Source organism: Chaetodon auriga, chromosome 12, assembly GCF_051107435.1.
Source record: "Chaetodon auriga isolate fChaAug3 chromosome 12, fChaAug3.hap1, whole genome shotgun sequence".
Taxonomy (NCBI): Eukaryota; Metazoa; Chordata; class Actinopteri; order Chaetodontiformes; family Chaetodontidae; genus Chaetodon; species Chaetodon auriga.
The window spans coordinates 13600197-13620815 of NC_135085.1; the positions used below are offsets into that span (position 1 = coordinate 13600197).

The 20619-nt window shown below is 45.4% G+C and overlaps 1 protein-coding gene across 2 annotated transcripts; it reads left to right on the forward strand.

The window, feature by feature from the left end:
* The first annotated feature begins 582 nt into the window (after positions 1–582).
* nyap2b (neuronal tyrosine-phosphorylated phosphoinositide-3-kinase adaptor 2b) lies at positions 583–20469 on the forward strand. Of its 2 annotated transcripts, none has more exons than XM_076745306.1 (7): positions 583–1585; positions 4033–4234; positions 8455–8771; positions 12551–13627; positions 16471–17703; positions 17794–17897; positions 18096–20469. In XM_076745306.1, exons 2-7 carry the CDS (start codon positions 4056–4058, stop codon positions 18381–18383), a joined length of 3198 nt encoding a protein of 1065 aa, XP_076601421.1. In that variant the 5' UTR covers positions 583–1585; positions 4033–4055; the 3' UTR covers positions 18384–20469. The 2 variants fall into 2 exon arrangements, with proteins under 2 accessions (XP_076601421.1, XP_076601422.1); XM_076745307.1 differs by having other exon boundaries at positions 12554–13627.
* Positions 20470–20619: the final 150 nt, after the last annotated feature.

A 20619-nucleotide genomic window follows, 5' to 3' on the forward strand; every position in this document is an offset into this window, starting at 1 on the left:
CGTCCCCCAGACAGTCAAGCAGAAGTACACGGCAGCCGCAGTACCCCCCTGACAAACACGCAACTCAGGCTCAACTCTGTCCCTGCTTTCATCCTGTTCATCTTTGTGGCCACTGGGAACGAATCTCTATTCTGGATTGCTTGCGTCTGTTTGTTTATGCAAACATATTTTAATCTTGCAGCAGCATGTCAGCGTGTGTGTATTGGAGATTGCACTGTTTTTCCTCTCGGTGTGTTTTGCTTCCACACATTTGCACCTCTTTGTTTTGATCTGCTTTGTTTTGGCTACTGTACATGTAATGAATGCACTTGAGAGCAACACGGTGTATTCACTGCAAGTGTTTTTGTGTCGTGGTCTTGTTTACGAGCTGTAAGAGAGAGGAGGGGGGTTGGGGGCATCGGGGAGGGGGAGCGCAGTGGTTGCCGGGGGAAGAGGAGGTTGTGTCTAATGAGGTCACACCCTGGCAACCCAGTGACTCCTCCCACTCAGCTCCCCCCACCAATGCCTCCCCCATCTTTCCACTTGGCCCAGTCTGAGTGTGCCCACCCACTCAACCCCCTCCTCCCCCCTTCACCCTCTGACAGAAAGAGCTCTCCGTGGTGCTGAAAGCAGAAAAACACATCCAGGCTCCAGTTACAGTGCAACTGCAAAGGGAGGACAGGCGAGGCAAACGAGACAAAAACAAAAAATGTCTACTTGGAGAAAGAGACTGGGGTAAGAGTGCGTATGAGGATGAGTTGAAAAGCACAAAGTGTGAGACATAAGAGAGTAGGAAAAGGAAGCAGAGAGAGGGAGAGGGAGAGCGGATGACGCTCTAGTAGAAGGTGGCTACAGTAGGCAGTGGGCGTGTTCTTCTTGTTGTGATCTATAGCTGGGAAGCCCGGTGTCATCTGCTTAAGCACAGACCGACTGTACAGACCTGTGTGGACGAGCAGGACGAAGGGAGCCGGCAGCGAATGCAATGACTGGAAACGCACAACTCTCTGCTTTACCTCGGTCTTAACCTTCAGGGCACCGTGGATGGCGACTCCCCTCACCTGTGCGACGCTGAGACATTTTGTGCATTCTGACAGAGTGAAGCAGGAGAGACGTTCTCGGGGAGGAGCATGAGAAAAACTGTGAGTGCCTGGTCTGCAACTGCAAAGCGGAGTTTGATGTGAGAGCCTGTTAGTGTGTATTTATGTCATGCTTGCGGTTGCGGGTGCGGTCTGTTGCTACGCTGCGTCTTCCTTCTGTCTCTAGCATGTGCAGATGTGTGGAGCAGTGAAGCTGGCACCTGGCTTGGAGTTTGACACTATTTGGACTGGAGGGGTCGCATCTCCCTTTTGTGCCCAGGGGAGGGAACGTTGGGCTGGGCACCCAATGGCCTACCTCCCTTCTAGCACCAGCCTTATCCTGGGTCACAGGGACTCCTTCTAGCAAGTCAATCAGTTGGACCATACAATGGATGGAAGTCTACGTGGATTTGAGTGGAATAGTGCACTGGTGCTCCAGCATAGGCCACAGCTCACTAGCGTGCACTGGACTCATCAGGGGAAGACAGAAGACACGTTGGTCCACAAACCAGCAGGGACACAGCCCCATTGTAAGTATGCACTTGCGTATACACATCAATGACTCACAATCCCACAAAGATATATGCCCTCAAATGCTCATGCTACATCATAATTCATGCAGAAGTGATTTTTTTTCCTCAAGTCCACATAAATCCCAAAAGCAGAGCTGCCAAATGTAGCACCTGTGTGTGCCTGGATTTACAGGTTAATCCTCACTTGGTCCACTGCACTGCACTTGTGTGTGTGCGCGCCAGTGCGCGTATGTGCGCCCACGCGCGTTGTCACCAGACAATTGGCCTTGCAATCTTTTTGACATTGTGTCTCTAGAATATCCATGCTGCCCTTCTCCTGTGACATGGTTGCCTGGAAACAGAAACAGTGTGCCACTTTCATTTACTTTTAAAGCAAAGTGCACCTCTGTGTTCCAACTGTTGCAGCCCATGTCAACTGGGGCATAGGGACAGAGACGAGATGAAACGGAAAACTAAGAGAAGACGCATCAAGTGAAGGGGTGGGGGCAAGGAGTGAGAATGGAGAGGGAAAGAAAGCTTGGTTGGGGGAGAAAAAAAGGGATTGCTCAATTGACAGGTTTTGTGGAGATTAGCAAACAAGAATAGCATTTTTCATCGATGAGTTATGGGAGGACAATCCAATGTGAAAGGCTTGGTCGGTAAAACCAGTGTGATAAACAAGCTGATTCTAGTGCATAGTGCTGCTGCAGGCTTACAGGGATTAGGCAGCCAGGCTTAATTCAGATCAAACACTGTTTGAACTGTGCCTTCCTATTGCTGCACCCTTAACACATCTAACTGGTGCACCTCGTTTCTCCTCAGAAACTAAGATTTATTTCTTTTGTACAGCTTTGGATGTCTGGCTGTGCCTGTGCATCAGTGATAAGACCTGATAATCAGGGGTGAAAAAAAAAAATCTCTACACCACTTGACACCAGGATTCTGTTACCTAGAACTCTGCTCCGAGATGGTGAATCAGCCTGTTCTGTTGGCTCTTATCAGTCCTCTCCTCGAGCCTGTAAAAACCAATGCTAAGGAGTGTTGAGAGTATGTCGTAGGGAGTAGAACCGGCAGATAAACCCACTGACCTAGGCCCCATGCTGGACTTATTGATAGACAGGCACGAGTTAGAGGGATGCAGAGGATGGCCAGACAATGGCCAGTCTCTCAGTTGGCCCTGCAATCTCCATCTGGCAAACACCCCCCCACCCCCCCACCCCTTGCTGCCCTTGCCGGCCTACACACACAAACATACATACAGTTATCACAAGCCCCCTCCCCCTCCCCACGCACACTCACACTCAGTGCTTCTCTCACACGTAAACAAGCATGAGTCTTAGGCTGATCTGAAAACATTGACCTACATAAAAGCGTGCACTGTCTTCTTCTCTTCCACCACTGGCCACTCCAAAATTCACATTCGGCTGTTGCACATAGCATATACCATGTTGCATGCAGTTGCACATGTTTTCAGGCAAATACTGTAGATGCATGCACAGTGAATCGCACCGTTAGCTGCTCAATGTCAAAGTGGCTGCAAATAATGCTGTTTTCACATGATTCCCATTTAGAAGGAGTGAATCATCGTATGGTTGCACCAATGTGGTTGTTTCATTGAAGCGGCTTTTCCTCACAGAACCATCCACGCTCTTCCTTATGACAGTGATGCTGTCAGTAACAGTCTTTTTACAGAATCAAAAGGCAGCAAGGAACAACTCAAAAGGAGAGTATTTTTAGATCTTAAACATAAGATTGATGCCGATATCCGCATATGCAAAAGCATGCATCACAGTCTAGTAAGATTGCTTCATTTAATCTGTGCGGCTGGTCCCAGGAGTACAATATTTTCACATCTGAGCCCGGCACATATTACAACTGCAGAAGATGAAAGCCCTTTTTCAGTTTCATTCAGAGACTCACTTGGTTACAGCCAATAATTTCAGCCAGAAAATGTGCAAACACAACTGAGAAAATGAGCAGCTGCTGCTGATCCACAGCCCATAAGACAACTGAAACTCTCAAAAGTGAAGGTTATGAATAACAGCAGCTAGATGGTGACTCCCTTGACTGCATATTTGCATGTGCATGTGAGCTTTTGCGTGTGTGTGTATGTGTGGGCAGTGAATAAAAGCAACACTCCAGGGAGGATGTTTACTCTTGTGGACACAGGCGTGATGCAAGTCTATGAATCTTTCATAGGCCATGAGCTTGACAGGAACAGTCAGGAACATTAAAAACAATAGCAACATCACACAAACTCGGCTGTGTGACATTATTATGGCGTTGATGCAATCTTGTCCTCATCGGTTTTCGTCTCATCAAGGCTGACCTTGAAAAATGAAGGTTGAGAGAATGATCACTGACATAGCTGCATGCTTGTTTTGCATTCAAACCGTCCTCGTGTACTGTAGTAGTATTTTGGAATTTGACAATTGTCACTAACATTTTCTTTATGTGTTTATCAGAATGCTGTGGAAACACTTGAAGAATGATGAGCTCCAAAGAAGAGGAAACTCTCCGCTTTTTCCAGTATGTTGAGGAGAATGGGCTGAGAGCCTACAACGGCCTGGTAGCTCAGAACTTGGATCACGCCAGGAATGAGAGAAATAGGACATTCCTGCAGGAGAAAAACGACAAGAAGAGAAAACAGGAGGAAGCCATAAGAAGGTAGGAAGAAAAAAGAAAAAAACAACTCATTGACAAAGCGGGCATATGTGTGCAACAGCACACTAGTGGGGTTCTACTGTGTAAATACAAGGATGTCACTGGGTTCATTTCAGGAAGAGGTTGTAAGGAATTGGGACAAGTGGCCAGAGGGTCCCTGTGGCAATGGCAGGTTGCCATATTTTGGGGGTTGCCAGTGTGGGCTGGTGCACCCCACGATCTACAGAGGATAATTAATTTTTCACTTTTAGACTTATTTGGGACTTGTCCTTGGATGGAGGTCGTCGCTGCTCCACTTCTGAGATGGAGAGCATTTAGAATTAAGAAGGAGTGGGGCGGGCTGTGACAGAAAGTACGTGAGACATGTTAAGAGACTTCTGGTGAGCCGATGATTCACATATATCTAACTATTCCTTTTGTGTTGAAAGCTGTATTATCGTAACACCCATCCGAGGTTGAGAAAATTCTTTTTTTTTTTGATCGACCTCATTAGAGATCATTCACATGTGCCGCTGCGCCGTGTTTCACATGTTGTGATGAGCAAGCAGTGCCACTGAGCAGAGCATCGCCGCTGCGTGGCATCCCGAAACTTGAGCGAATAAGAAGCACGCACTCAAAACGTGACGAACACGTGGATACGGCGTGCTTGTGTTGTGGGGTAGAATAGTGAGCAGTGAGTCACAGAGCGGGACAATAATGGGACATCGCAGAGAGGTTTGGAACGTGATGAGGCTAAGACGTGGACATCTGTGTTCCCAGAAAAACTGAGAGCGAGAGCTTCAGAGTATGAAGCGACACCAAGAGATTCTCTGTGAGCTCATTTTACAGTGTTTTTTTTATGCGCTAACACTGAATAGTATCACTTTTTTAATGTAGAAAGTCACAAAACAGAAAAAGCTATAATTTTATATTGCAATCATGCTCTTTTTCATTGTGAAGTCTACAGCACTATCATGATTTTTTTTTTTTTTTTTTTTAGAGGGCATCAAGTGGATGCATATTCTATCTGAGAGAACATCCATAAAGTAGAGGAGAAACACTTGTTTTCCACTTAAATGGTCAAAAATCCAATGATGCACCAAGCTGCACAAACCTCAGTTTACAGTGAAAAGGCTCATGGGAAATGTCGCCCAGTGTTGTCATGGAATCTAAAATTCATTTATGTTCGGCCCGTCTGTCTAACACGGTACAAAAGTATTTAGCAGCTGTTGAGAGTTTTAGCTGTTCATCAGATGATTACGTTGACGTGGTTTCGGAGGATGAGCATTCGTATGTGAGCAGATGTGGTTCCTCTTAACTGATTTATTCAGGAACACTTTGAACCCTGCCACATTTCTGTCAAAGGGTCGTGTGATTCAAAAAGAGCTGCACTGATTGTCATTGCCGCTGTGATTGTCAGTGCATTGTACAGTGTGTGTGCGGAATATCACTTGCATGATGAAAGGTGACTTAGAGTTCAACTTTATACGTCAGTTACAGCAGAAATCTATGCTGGACTGTCTTTTATCACTTGCCAACAAAATCCCCCTGCTTCCATTCTTATTAACAGTCTGATGCAGCCCTGTACAGTAACTTGGTGAATGGGACAGGGCGACGCCTGAGGAAAGTGGCATCTACTGTCCTGCCAGCCTTCCGCTGTCTCTCAGCTGTTGCTATAGCTAAAATATTAATACACAGTCACTGGAGGAAAAGTCTAAAAAATAACTGGATTTTTCATGAGGCCTATAAGTAGGTCAATGAGACGACCCATTTTTACAGTAACTGACTGAGAGTGGGAGAGGGTGTGAGGATTCGTGTCTGCTTGCTTGGATTTGCATGTGCGCAAGCATGTCCACGCGCGCTTGTGTACATGTGCGGCCGTGTGCGGACACGAACGACAGGAAGATAGAATATGTTAGTGTGTGAGAAAGGGCAGGGAAGAACAAATGGCCTGTGTGGTTGTATGAGGGTGAAAGAGCTTGTTAGAGCAAATGTGTTTAAGAGTGGGGGGGAGAAAAAAAAAACCTGTTAGAGAGAGAGAGATTAAGTGTGAGCTCAGTTGCAGGAGATGTGTTCTGCCTGGTGACAGCTGGAGCAGCCATAGGCCAATCAGATCCGCACATGAGGTTTGAGTGAGGCGGGTCTTCCTGCCTGCTGCTATTTCACTCAGGGTGTCTTTTATAGTATTTCATCAGAAGAAGTTATTCACACAGTCATACACACATGCACACGTACACACATACGCAGATGCCCACAGATTTACTTAAACATGCAAGCGTATTCAAACACACACGCACGCACACACAAAACAATTACACATTTACAACACTTACATTTACCTATATTTACATACGTTTGCAAATTCCAAACGGCTGCTTTGCTTCCTCTGCTTTGCCCTTTGTGCACACATGCACGCATTCACACACGTCTTTTTTTCTATCTCTTTTTCCCTCAAGATCTCCGTTTGTGTTTTGTTTGTTTCTGTGATGTTGTTTTTCCTGTCGCATGGCGTCACAGTGAGAGAACCAGAGCTGCCCGACGACAAGTCAACTCCAACTGGTCCAAGTGCACCTGTGGTCTGTCCTCTAGCCAATCACTGGGCAAATATCCTATAAATAATCCAGTCACCACTACTCCAGTCAGACCCACCCACCCACACACACGCACACAAGCCATGTACATGCGTGTGTGTGCACATAGTCACAGCTGAAGCACACCCAAAACATATGAGAGGGAGAGGTTGTTTGTACTGTGCTGCTGACACCTCTGGCTGGATGCCATAGATGACGATTTTCTACTTTGATTCAGAGACATTTCAGCCTAAACATGAATGATTCATATTCTTGTATGGAGTATACATTAATATCTACTGTTAACATTGGCAATGTGGCTCCACAGGTTGTCTCCTGCTCCTTTCTCTGCTATCTCCACTCTCATCTTCAGTCAAAATGTGATGTGGTTATGATATGCGCATGATGTGCACGTGCGCTTTATTATTGTTGTGCGGCGGCAGCTGGTTTTGTGTCTGGTTTGTATGGGTACCCTGTCGCTAGGCAAAGTTAAGCCCCTGACCAATGAACCCACCCCACCAAGCACCTTCTGTTCAGCAGCTGGCCTGGAGGGAGTCAGAGTCAGCAAAGTCACACACTGAGGGCTCACACACACACACACACGTATATACACCCACAGGCATGCATGCACTGACACAAAATAGAGATTTGTGAAGACACACACATGCAAATTCATCCTGCTTCATGTCATTTGTTTACACAAATCTCGGACGTGAAGCTTAGTTGTGACTCTGATATGAGAACAAATGATCAGCAGCAGAGATCAAGTGTGTATATGCTGCAAATGTCTCATGTCTTTTTGTGTAAACCTTTGTTCTTTCCATCTTGAGCTCATTTACTCTCACAGTCCTGTTTCATCACTTCAGAGGACATTACATTAACTTACATTCATTTCCTGGAGTCTTACCATACCCATAACCTTAAACTAAACCTAACCTTACCCTAGCTTTAACTCAAGTCTTCAGTCTAAAATGTAATGTAATGTAATGATTTACGTTACGGGGACTTGCATTTTGTCCCCATAAGGAAGACGAGTCCTCACAGTGCGACTGTGTAAACAGATTTATGTCCCCACAACACGAGTAATACACTTCCACACGCACACACAGTCCTCCTTTCCCCCATTACCACACGACACTCAGACATCATTAACGCTCCATTCAGGCCAATCATCCATTTATAGGGATTGATTGTGTACAGGCATGGTGTCATTATGTGTGTGCTTGTGTGAGCAGCATCGGTCATATCCAGGGTTAAACTCAAATCAATGCTTTGCCCTGGAAGAGACCCTGTTTTAAGTGGCACTAACATGTCTGTTATTGTTAACTTGGCGCTGTCATCATTTGAGCCACTTGCACAAGCGAAATGCACACACACACACACACACACACACACACACACACACACACACACACAAACAAACACACACAAACAAACACACACATATGCCTGCACAAATGCAGACATACCGTTCTGTATGTTCACTCTGTATGTGTTATTTTTGCTGTCATCTGACAGGAGCAGCTTCCAAGGGATGATGTGGGATGATTTTTGCCCAATGATGCAAGCTGATATGATATTTCATACCTTAGATCATGCTTCATTGATATTTACATGGATATTCTGATCTCCTGACCTCTCTACGCTCTGTCTCTCGCTCCCTTTCTGTTTTAGGACTGGTGAGGACATTGCAACTGAAGGCAAGCACTTACGTATGGGCTCCATTACCATGCCGGACCCCCAGGAACGCATGCCCATGCCCCACCCGCATGCCCTTGCCTGTGGGCAGGGCTTCTCCGTACGCTCCCAGTCCCTTCACTCGGTCGGCGGTGGGAACAGTGGGGGCGGAGGAGAGGAGGAAGTAGGAAGCCCGACCTCTAGGAAGCAGCCCCCACCCAAGCCCAGGAGGGACCCAGCCACCAAGCTGAGTATGTCGTCTGAGGCGGTGGACCACAGTCCCATGTCCACCTGCCGTGGGGAGAGATGTGATGGTGAGTGGTGGTGGCACTTCACACCAAACTGCTGCACTATATATAGCTGCTCTCCGCAGTGCCCTCCTCAACACTGTTTCTCCTGCAATGACATGACTTCTAGCTATTCACTGCATACTTACTAAGCAACAGAGTGGGCAATTGATGGGGAAAAAAATAATGAGCTATAAGTGGAATGGGGTTAAAACAAGGTTAAAACATTTGGGTTGCATGAGCTGCACTGCGGTGACTAGTTGTGCACATAATGCCTGTTGTGTGTGGAAAAAACACTCATGTTTGAATAACAGTGGACCAGTGTACATATATTCCAGTGTATTTAAGTATCCAGGTTAGTGCAATTGCGGATGCCAAAATGTATGAAGAAAGGTTGTAGAGATTCAGAACAAGTTGTAATTTTTTTGTTGTTTTCTTACTTTCTGTCACTGCCAGATAAACTATATACAGGTTGTTGACATGTTTTCCCTTGCCCCACGGATAGATCAGGTACTGTGACATTCAGAATCGTGCACTAACGTCTTGAGCCAAGAGTGAGAATATCTTAATGTGATGCACATGGATGAGTGGTATATTTTTGTGCTGTTTCAAAGCTCTGTGCTTTGGAAAATAATGCCCCCTGAATCATGTTGTGCTTTGTAATAGCTGCACTTTGAGGCCTTGGCAGCGTCTTTTTATTCTTGAATTCAATAGTAATACTATTTTGAGAAATGTTGAAGAGTAAAAGAAGAAGTGCAGCGCATTGTCAGCAGAGAGTGCTGGTTATTGGTCACACAGTTAATCGTCAAAGCTGTTCTGAGTGCACATAAAGAAGGCAGAAGGGCCTTGACAGTCCTGTAACCTCATTTAGAAGTGGCATACTTTAATATTTCTACAAGGCAAATTACCAATAAAGGCCAAACAGTTTTCTTTCCAGTTAAAACTGGCAAGGCCAACGTTTAGAGATGCCTTGATCAAGATCCAGTAGAAGCACCCTGCAGCAATTCCACTCATTTTTCTGAAGCAAAATAAACAAACACAATATGCTTGCTTGGCCATGGATAAAAAAGAGGGCATAATTATAGTACATCAACTCAGTGTAAGAAAAGCTTTAATGAATCAGACAGGAATTAATTGAGCTAAAGGAATGTTTGCCTCAACAAGCCACAGATACAATCATTGCTGTAGCACAGGCACAATGCACACAGTTCAGCAGTTTTTTGTAGAAAAAAAATCAACCACAGTACACGTGCTGAGCACAAAGAAGAAACTAACAAGCGCTGCAAAATTAAACAGACATTTAGAGTATAATAATAGTCTTTGAGGCAGGAGGTGGCGCGAGCAAAAAGATTTTGAGGTTGCAGGAAGCTGTGACTCCATTTCGGTTTGGATGCTTCGTTGCCAACGTGATGTTAAGGGAGTCGCCCAGCCCGCCTCAGATTGGTGGGGATCTCTCTATGTGCACACAGATCTTCCTGGGCACCACGGCAACCATCCCACAGAAACAAGACCCCCTGCAGCCCAGCCAATCACAGAATCACTGAGCAGCTCGAGCCAATGGGGCTCTAGAGGTGCTGAAGTCTGAGGCGCGCGAGCCAATCGGAGCGAGAGTGTGGGGGTGTCCCTGGCTGAGGGGAGGGTTGCGTGCTCTGTAGCTGGCGCTGTAGCGGGAAGGGGAGGAGCTTGTCAGAGTAGAATTCATTCAGGAGGAGCGATTGACCTAGATTCGTTTTCCCCAGGAGGAGAGGGAGGGGGGAGGGGGGTTGCGGGTAAACACATCCGCTACAGGGGGAGGGGGAGGAGAGGGAGCAATAGAGAGGGGGAGAGAAGGGACCGGGAGTAAGAGATGTTTGAAGGGATGGATTCATCCTCAGTGCTGAAACAGATCTCAAGATCCGCCGTGCAAACCTGTTCGTCTTACAATGCGTGTGGTGATGGCAGTTCCACCACTGTGTGCACTTTACTGTGTGCACAGGCTCACACAAAGACAGGCAGCATGTGAGCATCATGTCAGCCCAAATTAACACATACCAGGAACACATCTGGGTTGAACCACTTCTTCTATTAACAGCTTATTAATTAGTGGTAACAAGGGGAAAATGTGGGTCCTCAGTTTAAATAAGCATCATCAACATCAGCCTGGATAAATGCATGGCGTGCAAAATACCAGTGCAAAACTACATTCAGTGTTCAGATTTTCTTGATTTTGAATTAATTCTCTCGTTATTTTCTCAACTTAAATAAAAGACTCTTTTGTAAAATAGTCTTTTTTTTATCTCTTATCTAACTTTGTGCGACATATCTGCACAGCTAGTGCAGCTACATTCAACAGAAAACAAGACAGGCACCTACACAGTTAGAATCCTATTTTCCTGTAAAGATTGACTTCCTAGATTGTGAGACCGTGTGGTATAAAATGTGTACGTGCCTGTCCTAATTTCCTTCTCTGAATGTGTAGGCATGTGCAGTGTGCGTGCGTGCGTGCGTGTGTGCGTGCATGCCTGCATGTACTGTTGGTGGTGAGTCATACAGTTACGGGAAGTATGCGTGTGTCTGGGCCATCTGGCATCTGAATTATTAAAGGTGTAAAATCTGCAGTTTGAAGATTTCAGACATGGTCCGGCTCTTAACTACACTTATCTCCCACCTACCCATCAGAGAAAGGGACACTCCTATCCATGTCTGACCTAGAAATGCACTGTGCACATAGAGCGCTGTCGACTGTGAGTCAACTGCAACCCTAATTCCAAAAAAGTTTTAACATAGTGTAAAACTTCAATCATAGAGAATGTGATAATCTGCTAATCCTCTTTGACTTAACTCAAATGAAAACAGCACAAAGACAATAAATTTAATGTTTCACCTCATCAACTTCTTTTTGTAAATATGTGCTTATTCTGAATTTGATGCCAGCAACACATTTTGAACAAGTTGGGACAGGAGCAACAAACGACTGGCAAAGATGTGGAATGCTCCAAAAACACCTGTTTGGAACATTCCACAGGTAAACAGGTTCACTGGTAACAGGTGATAGTATCATGATCATGATTGGCTGTGAAGTCAGTCGATCACAAGCAAGAATGGAGCGAGGTTCACCACTTTGTGAACACATAATATAAAGAATATGACTACATGGGCTGAGGAACAGTTGGTGGATCTGTTGCCGGTAAACACAGTTTGTTTGCAAATGATTGCATTCAGTTTTTGTTCGCGTTTTAAACGGTGTCTTAACTGTTTTTGGTGTTGTGGTTGTAGAATTAGGGCTGCGCTGCACAGTAGTATCTAGTCAACGTGAACACTGTACCATAGCCTCACTGCACCACATCTAAGGAGATTCACACTGCAATGCTACGTCACCACTATCAGAAGGAAGCTCCACAGTGTGTGTGTGACCCACATACTGTACTCACATACTGCTCCTCTGCTGTATATGTGACCTAGAAACATGCATATGCCTCAACTATCGGCAGATATCTGACTCAAGATATTACTCACAGCTATACATTTTGACCTACATCTGACCCACAGAACTGCAGTAGGCTTTATGGTAATGACAATGATTCACTTAATGATTAATGAAAATGGATTTTTGTCAAATGCAGCATCACGTTGTGTATGATAGCAGAAAGCAGCAATGAAAGGGTAATAGGAATAGTGGTCTCATATCACAAAAAAATAGTCATAGTCAACAAACGCATAAACCCGAAAACGAAAATTATCCTCCATACTTGTGTGTTATCGTGTCATGCTTGTGAATGTGTCCAGTGGATTTGTGTGTTTAGACTTTCTTTCTCTCTATCGTTTAGCAGCTCAAGGATGCAGTGAGGACTGTAGGAGGGTGCCACCACCCAAGCCTAAGAGGAACCCCAACACGCAGCTGAGCGTTTCCTTCGATGAGTCCTACATCAAGAGCCACGGAGGCAGCGGGATTTGCCCCTCCAAACCCCTCCACCACGTCACCTCCCCCTGCGAACGCAACCCCTCACCTCCACAGAGTGATGAGAGCCCTACGGACGACTGTGAAGATGAACCTGTCTACATAGAGATGGGCGGGATTGATGTCGGAGCACGAGAGCCCCTGAAGAGTGAGGATGAGGAGCCGGGAGAGTCTGTGTACGAGGAGATGAAGTACCCTGCTCTGGATGATATGGAGTACCGCACTGACCCTGTGGGATGTCGCTCCGCGTGCCCCACCCCGGCACCTTATGACCCTGAACCTCTCAGTCGTTGCTCGACACCTCGAAACATTCCCCTCTGTGACATTCCTGCACCCTTTCCCAATTTACTCACCCATCGGCCTCCGCTGCTGGTGTTCCCACCGGCGCCGGCCCAGTGCTCGCCCAACTCAGACGAGTCTCCCCTCACCCCTCTAGATGTAGCCAAATTGCCCATGCTAGAGAACCAATCCTACAGCAAATCCCCAACATCCTCCTCTGAGCCACCCTCCTCTGCACACATCCGCAGGGAGCTCACTGCCACCCCAACCCTCACCGTATCTGGCCGCTCCTCTGCGCCTCCTCTACCCTGCACCCTCTACAAATCCTCCTCCTCATCCTCCTACCAGCGCAGTCACTCCGCTTGCCCATCGCCGGTCAGCATGGGCCGCTGTCTCACCCCTCTCAGCCTCATGCGCACACCTCCCTTTGATGCTCCAATGCCGTTCCCTGGGGGTCTGCCACGAAGCGCCTCTGCCACCCCTCACGGCAAAGGCTCACCGCCCCAAGACGGCATGGGTCGACTCCACGGCTCTATGCAGAACGTGTCAACAGGGCGTTCACGGACGCCAACCAGCCCACTGGACGAACTAACCAACCTGTTCACCACTGGCAGGAACATGCTGAAGAAGAATTCTAGTGGCAGGAAGTCTAAAGAGCCTGGAGAGAGTGAGTCATTTCACACATTTGTCTGATCATTTTTGAATGAAGCAAAGAGGACAAGCACATCCTCATATTTATGTTCCACTGATTCCTGAAGAGCGTAGAAACCTTATAACTGCGTCTCCTTTTAAGAATCTTACCATGTATGTATATATCTTCATTTTGTATGAGAAACACTAGGAAGGAGTTGAAAAGTCTCATAATAGCAAACGAGAGCAGGATAAACACACCGAGTGTCTCTGCTTTGTCTGCAGTAAACTCTGAAATAAGAAGTCTTCAGTTACCTAATCAGTAATCTAGTATCCTATTTTTGGGTTATCAAATTTAACCATGCTAAATTAGCAGGCTGTGCAGGGAATGCATCACTTTTACAGTACCATGCATGGGGTTTGTGGCACTCTCTGTAGCCTCCCATTTGTTTAATCTAGGCCTAGCGAGCCAAGTCTGATACAGATCGTATGATTTAATCTGAGGGGATTAGAGACTAAAACGGACAGCAGGCCCCTCAAACCTACTCATGGCATTAGTCCATCAGGCAGCATTACTTTTAAATATGTAAACATCATGTTTAAATACAGATAGCCATGCAAACACTCAAGGCTCTGCCAAAATTAAAGCGACTGTGAAGGAAAACAGTTTGCTCATAATAATATGAGTGCACAAGTTGCTTGAAGTTTGCAGAACGGATGTAAAAACACTAAATCACTAATGCTCACATAATCATATGGCGTCATATGGCGAGGCTGGTGCCAGCAGCATTATCAGTCAGCCAGTCATAAATTAACATTCTCGTTCTCATGCATAATGCAGCCGTTATCTTTGTGTTAAAATAGCCATGTGAAGCCGGAATATTTTTAAATCTAATGCAATGTAAATGAATGAAAGATTGATGACTGCAGGCATTAAACCTTAACTAAATAAGCAAGAGGATGCTTCATAAATGCATGAAGGATAGTGGAGTTCATGTAGAGGCATGTCATGCATTATTTGAAAAGGGTTACTAATAAATTAATACAGTATCAAATGATTTAGAGGGAGTTCTGACATTTAAGCCTATAGTTTGCATATAACTCCATTGCTACTTCCTCTTCAGAGCTGGGCTGCACAATGGGACATAATTTCAAAAATTGAACTAATTAAATGCTCCAAAACACAGATTTAGTCACGTGCATTTGAACATACTTCATAAATCATAAAGTGAATTGCAGAGTCCATGCATCCATCCTTACTCAACGCTCTTAGCAACTACAACATAGCAACAGTGGAAGGAGGAGAAATCCCTGTTTCTTATTTGCAGATTCCCTCCCCATGGGTACTGCAGCCAATCACAGCTCAGGGCATGCCAGTCTACAACGGAGCAATGAGCTCCTGATGGGGAATAGCTGCGACTCTGAACTCAAATCTACACCTGATCAGTGGATTTCAGATTCTCTTTTCTGTCCAATCAGCTGATACTCTACTCATGATTAAACCAATGGCGTTGCTGTGGCAGCTGTGCAGATGGGCATAGTGGGGATACATTTGCTGTCAGTCCAATGATTTCTATGCATTGTCTTGAATATATTCCTGGTTTATATTAAGTGATGTTAGATCGTCAGATGCTGCGTTCAGGTGCCAGGAATTCCCTGTGATGTCTTACCAATGACCCCTTTGATAGTATTTTGTTCTCTTGCCCCGTCTGGTCTGTAAACACTGTGCATATGCTTTCTATACATCAAAGGTGGGCTGCGCTGACAGATCTTTTAAAATCATGTGTTTTTTTTTTATCCTAACACCTGTGTACAAGCACCACATGGGCCTAAGGACAGACAGGTTGTGTGTGTGTCGCTCTATAAGCGCACACGGTGTGACGAGCACACACCTAACACAATGAATGGAGGTTAATTTTTTTTCTTTCTCCCTTTCTGAGGCAGCAACAGCTAGTCTGACCCACTTACCAACCGGTTAATCGCCACACTCCCTCTCATACATACACACATGCATGCATGCACACACACTATATAAAGCCATGTGTGACGCATGACATCAGAAGGGATGGCCGTAACGGGGGATGCTTGTGCAGAGTACTGTATGTTAAAGCCCATATAGAAACTATATAGAGGCACAGTCTGTATGGAAATCAATCATGCGCATGCATTTTTTTTATTTGTGCCACGATGATCCATTACGTCTTTACTGAGCACTGAGTCAGTGACATACATGCAGTTCCCTGTTATCATTTGCTATGCACACACATATTGTATGTGTACATGCTAACGAGCAGTCAGAGGAAACAATGTTGTTGTGCATGAAGAAATTGGAGAGATAAACACAGAGACATCCGATAGTAGTGGTTCATGTTTTAGAGTATGTTCTGTATTGGTAACCATGGTCATTTTATGGTGCTGTCAGGCATGTTGTTTTGTAGATTTTAAGGAGAAGAAAAAGTACAGTGAAAACACACAATATTAAGTATAAATGCAGAAGTTAATGACAGCATGTCACCATGATGAAGATGAACACAAGTGTAATGCCGGTTAGCCCACATATGGAATTATCCCACTCCAGTCGTTTACTGCAGCTGCATCAGAGTAGCAGTGAGTAGTGAGTGACACCTAGAGGATAAATGATGGTAGTGCAGAAACAGAAAAACACTATTGTGTATGCATTTCTTTTCTTTTCACAAATACGTAATTGACAATTTATATTTAAACAATGAATCCAATTTACTACTGTGTTTGAACAAATGCATTATGTACTTAGCCAGTTATGAGCCATTTTTCACATTTTAACAACTACAGCAGAATAAGCTTGGATGCTACAACCTTTAAAGTCTTCATCCTATGATTTTTTTCCCTGTACTTTTACAGCTGAGTCCAAAAGTAAGTCTCACAGCGAGTCCAAGCGTGAAGGCAAGGAGCGCCACGGTCACAGCAAGGAGTCCAAGCGAGAGTCCAAGGATCGCCACAGCAAAGAGTCCTCTCACCGGAGAGACAGAGACAAAGACAAAGACAAAGAAAGGGGGAGCAGCAATCTGGAGCCGATATCCCACAGACGTAACAGTAAAGACCGTACTTGTAGCGGTGTAGATGCACCACCTGTTCGCAGGGACAGCAGGGACCAGGGTTGCAGCAGTGTAGAGCCCATCCCATTGATGAGGAGAGACTCTAAGGACAGAGGGATTAGCAATGGTGACCTCATGCCGAGGAGAGACAGCAAAGATCGGAGCGGGGGACATGGAATGGAGTCTTTGATGAGACAGGACAGCAAAGACAGAGAGAGACTGCTAGATCAGCCACCTGAGCTGTTACCGAGACAAGACAGCAAGGAAAGGGCAAGAAATGGTGTAGACTGTAGACATGAAAGCAGGGAGAGACTGCTGGATCAGCCACCTGAGCTCTTACCACGGCAGGATAGTAAAGAGAGAGCCAGGAACGGTGTGGACTCAAAGCATGAAAGCAGAGACAGACCCCCTGAGCTTCTACCCCGCCAGGAGAGCAAAGACAGAGCTAGAACTGGAGTAGAATATAGGCACGAGAGCAAAGACCATCGTCCTGATATGTTACCCCGACAGGACAGCAAAGAGAGAGGAAGGAATGACATGGAGCATAGACATGAAGGTAGAATAGACCAGCCACCTGAGATCCTGCCCCGACAAGAAACATCCAGAGGCAGCAACAGCAAGGACAGGGTTGGCTACAGCTCTGAATCCAAGCACGAGGGGAGAGATCGGATCTGCCACAACGGAGATGTCCCCCCTCCTCTCCTACCCAGACAGGACAGCAAAGATCTGAGCAGAACTGGACTCGAAGCGAGACGGGACAGCAAGGACAGAAGCCTGAATGGCTCAGAGCAGCATCATTATGATGTCAAGAGCACAAAGAGCCCTTCTGCGATGGAGTATAGGTGTGATAATAAAGAACGGGGACACCGATCGGACGGCACACCCAGACGAGACAACAGAGGGAATTACAGCACGGACCAATCAAAAGCACAAGAGAAGAATGGCAGCACACAGTCAGGGCAGCATTCATCCACAACAACACCTACTCATCACGGGAGATCGTCTGGAAGCCCACCAATGACCGTGGGAACAGGAAATGGTGAGGTTTAAGGCCTCGAATTCATAAGAGTGTAAAGTTCATTCATCAATTGTTACATATGACAGAATATGATTTGTCCTCCCTTTGTAGATCTGAAAGCAGCAGTGAAGTATGGCCGCTCACCATCTATGCCTGCTAACCCCTCCCCAATGGGAACTCCACAAAGGAGAGCAGCAGACACACAACAAAGTCAGGTATGCAGATTTGTTTTTCTTAACTTACATTTTATCCTGCTAATCAGTGTCTTACTATGAGTAATGTTGTCTACACAAGTTAGAACTCAATTTCTCCACAGACTTTTCTGTAATTGTTTTAGCTAAGTTTGAAGTGTGCAGCTAACTTTGAAGTCAAGCTGCCGTCCCCTCACTCAGCGCGCTGACTCTGCCCCGCAGATGCCCCAGATGCCATGGATCTGTGGAGACACCACCATGCTGGAACAGATCGAGAGGAAGCGCACCCTCTGCATGGAGATCCGCTCCAGGCAACACCCGCACCTTCAGAGATCTCTGGAGAGGCCTCCTCCTCCGGACAGGAACGAGGACAGGCACCAGGAGCGGAGTCAGTGCAAGCAGGAGAGCGCGTCTGTCCTCCCGGGCTGGGGGAAAAGCAGCGGGGCCAAAAAGATCCGTCCTCCCCCTTACCCCACACAGACGACTGTGTTCTGGGACACGGCCATCTGACAGTAACGACACACTTAACACCTCCCTGCCACACAACCCCCAATTACCCACTCCCTCTTTCCTGTGGGCTGTGCCGACTCTTCCCTGCAACATCAGGGGCGTCAGGACAGCCAATGAGAGCACCGGGGGGGATGATACTCGCTGATGTCAAAGGACAATGGTGGTTACCATAGCAATATTTCTGCTCGTTCAGGTTGTCATGTTTTCTTATCATCACTGGTGATATTTGATATTTTTCTATTTCCTGTGATTGGATTCTTGTAATATAATTAGTAGAATAGATATTTGATGAATAGATATTTTCTAAATGAGATGGGGATTAAAAAGCAGCTTAAATGATGTATAGTAGATGTAGATGCAATCTAATGTTTGTTTTTATGTTATTTTTGTTTTGGTTCTTTTACATTTGAAAGCATAATCTATCAATACTTGTACTGTAGTAGCATAATTTTCTTATGCCCAACTCTCTTTTTTTTGTGCTCCAAAGCACTAAAATGAATGGACTATTCAATTCTGTCTATATATACTTTACATTTTCACTGTTGTATTGTAAGTTGAGGAGTTAACGTCAACATGCTTTAGATTCCAGCGCCCTCCATGCCTGGTCCACTATGTTCTAGAATGTACAACAGTCGGTCCTAGAACAGAAACAGGAAACTTTGTGTGCTTCAGTTTGTATATTACAGTAAGAAGCTGTGTAGTCACTACGTCAAAGCCTTTTGAAGCAGGCGAATCGTGTTATAGGAAAACCTGTTGGCTGGCATGTTGTAGAGGACGGAGAAAGTGTGAAATGTTTCTGCTGTATTCTGAGATACACTATGAGGGTGGGTTGGGGAGGTAGTAAATTAGAACATACATTATTAACAGTATAATTTCCAAAACCAGCCAAAGCCTGTTCAAGCGAGATATGGGTGTGGTTGCACTTTGGACGGTTGGTTATTTGAAATGGGATTGGTGGCAATAGCTGGCGAGTACCAGCGCCCTTACTTTGCCATGCACACTGCAAGCACCACGACACAGTGTAAATACTTGATGCCAACGACCAGCCCGTACAATCAACACCTGAGCTTTTAGAACATTTCTTAATTTTACTGCAGATTATAATAGCCATATGCACTTGCTTAAGAAATAACTTTCAAGATTATGCTTATATATATATTTTTGAAAATGTTAAAGGTAGCTGTGCCATGCAAGTTTTAATTTATTGGCGGGGAGGTAAAGCCTCAGGAGGCTGGCTGTGTGTGACATGCAGTCATCTGTGATTGGTTGTCTCTGACAATATTCCCAATTCAATTGGCTGGCAACCATTTTAGAGATCAAATCGATGAAGGACCTATAACATGGCTACAGCTCTACCCGGTCAAGCAGACAGGGGTTGCACAAGGGCCTACAAATCTTTGAGGCTTCGTTTGAAAAAAAATGAATAAATAAAAATAATGCACTACCAATCATACTCATTACATTTAATCAGGCTGATTGCATACATGTCCCTCTCCCCCTGCTCTCTCCCTCTACCTCAACCTCCTACTTACATCATCTAAATTGGTTCTCTTTAGCACATTAAAATGCAATGTTGACATTGCCAAAATAGTATGGGTTTGACGAATGAGCTAGCCCGCAGAGTGGAGTGCAAGCGCAGTACCCCTTCACTGGTGAGAATCAATGCTACAGAGGTCCCTCTGTGTGTACCTGTGTGTGTGTGTGTGTGTGTGAGAGGGAGAGAGCTGTGAGTGTGCGTGTGTGTGTGTGTGTGTGCCAAGCTGCACTGTATGCAAGTTGAATCTTTAAAAATGATTGTTTTAAGACATTCACTTTGCCCTGTCCATGACGTTGGGGGTGAAGGTTGGAAATGTAATAATGATGATGTACAATCTTTTTGTGTGTATAAACGTGCACTGTGAAAAGGTAGAGAGAGCACCGCACTGTCAGAGTCCTCTGTCTTATTGCACTGAGTGTTCTCTTGTTTTGCGTTATAAAAAAGAAAAGGAAAAAACATGTTTGAGGAAAAAAGTACTGTATTCTGATTGTCACTTGGGTTCTGTTGAGAGAAATAAATAAATATGAACTTGAAACCCGCTATGGAAAACTGTACGCTGTTAAAATTATTCATTTTCTCCCGTCTTGGGATTTTTGCATGTGGGCTGTTGTTTTTTCCAAATGCAGTAGTTACTGAACTCTGGACGACTTGTGGTGTTTTTGAACATTTTAATTGAGGACTGCAGCTTAATATTCCTCC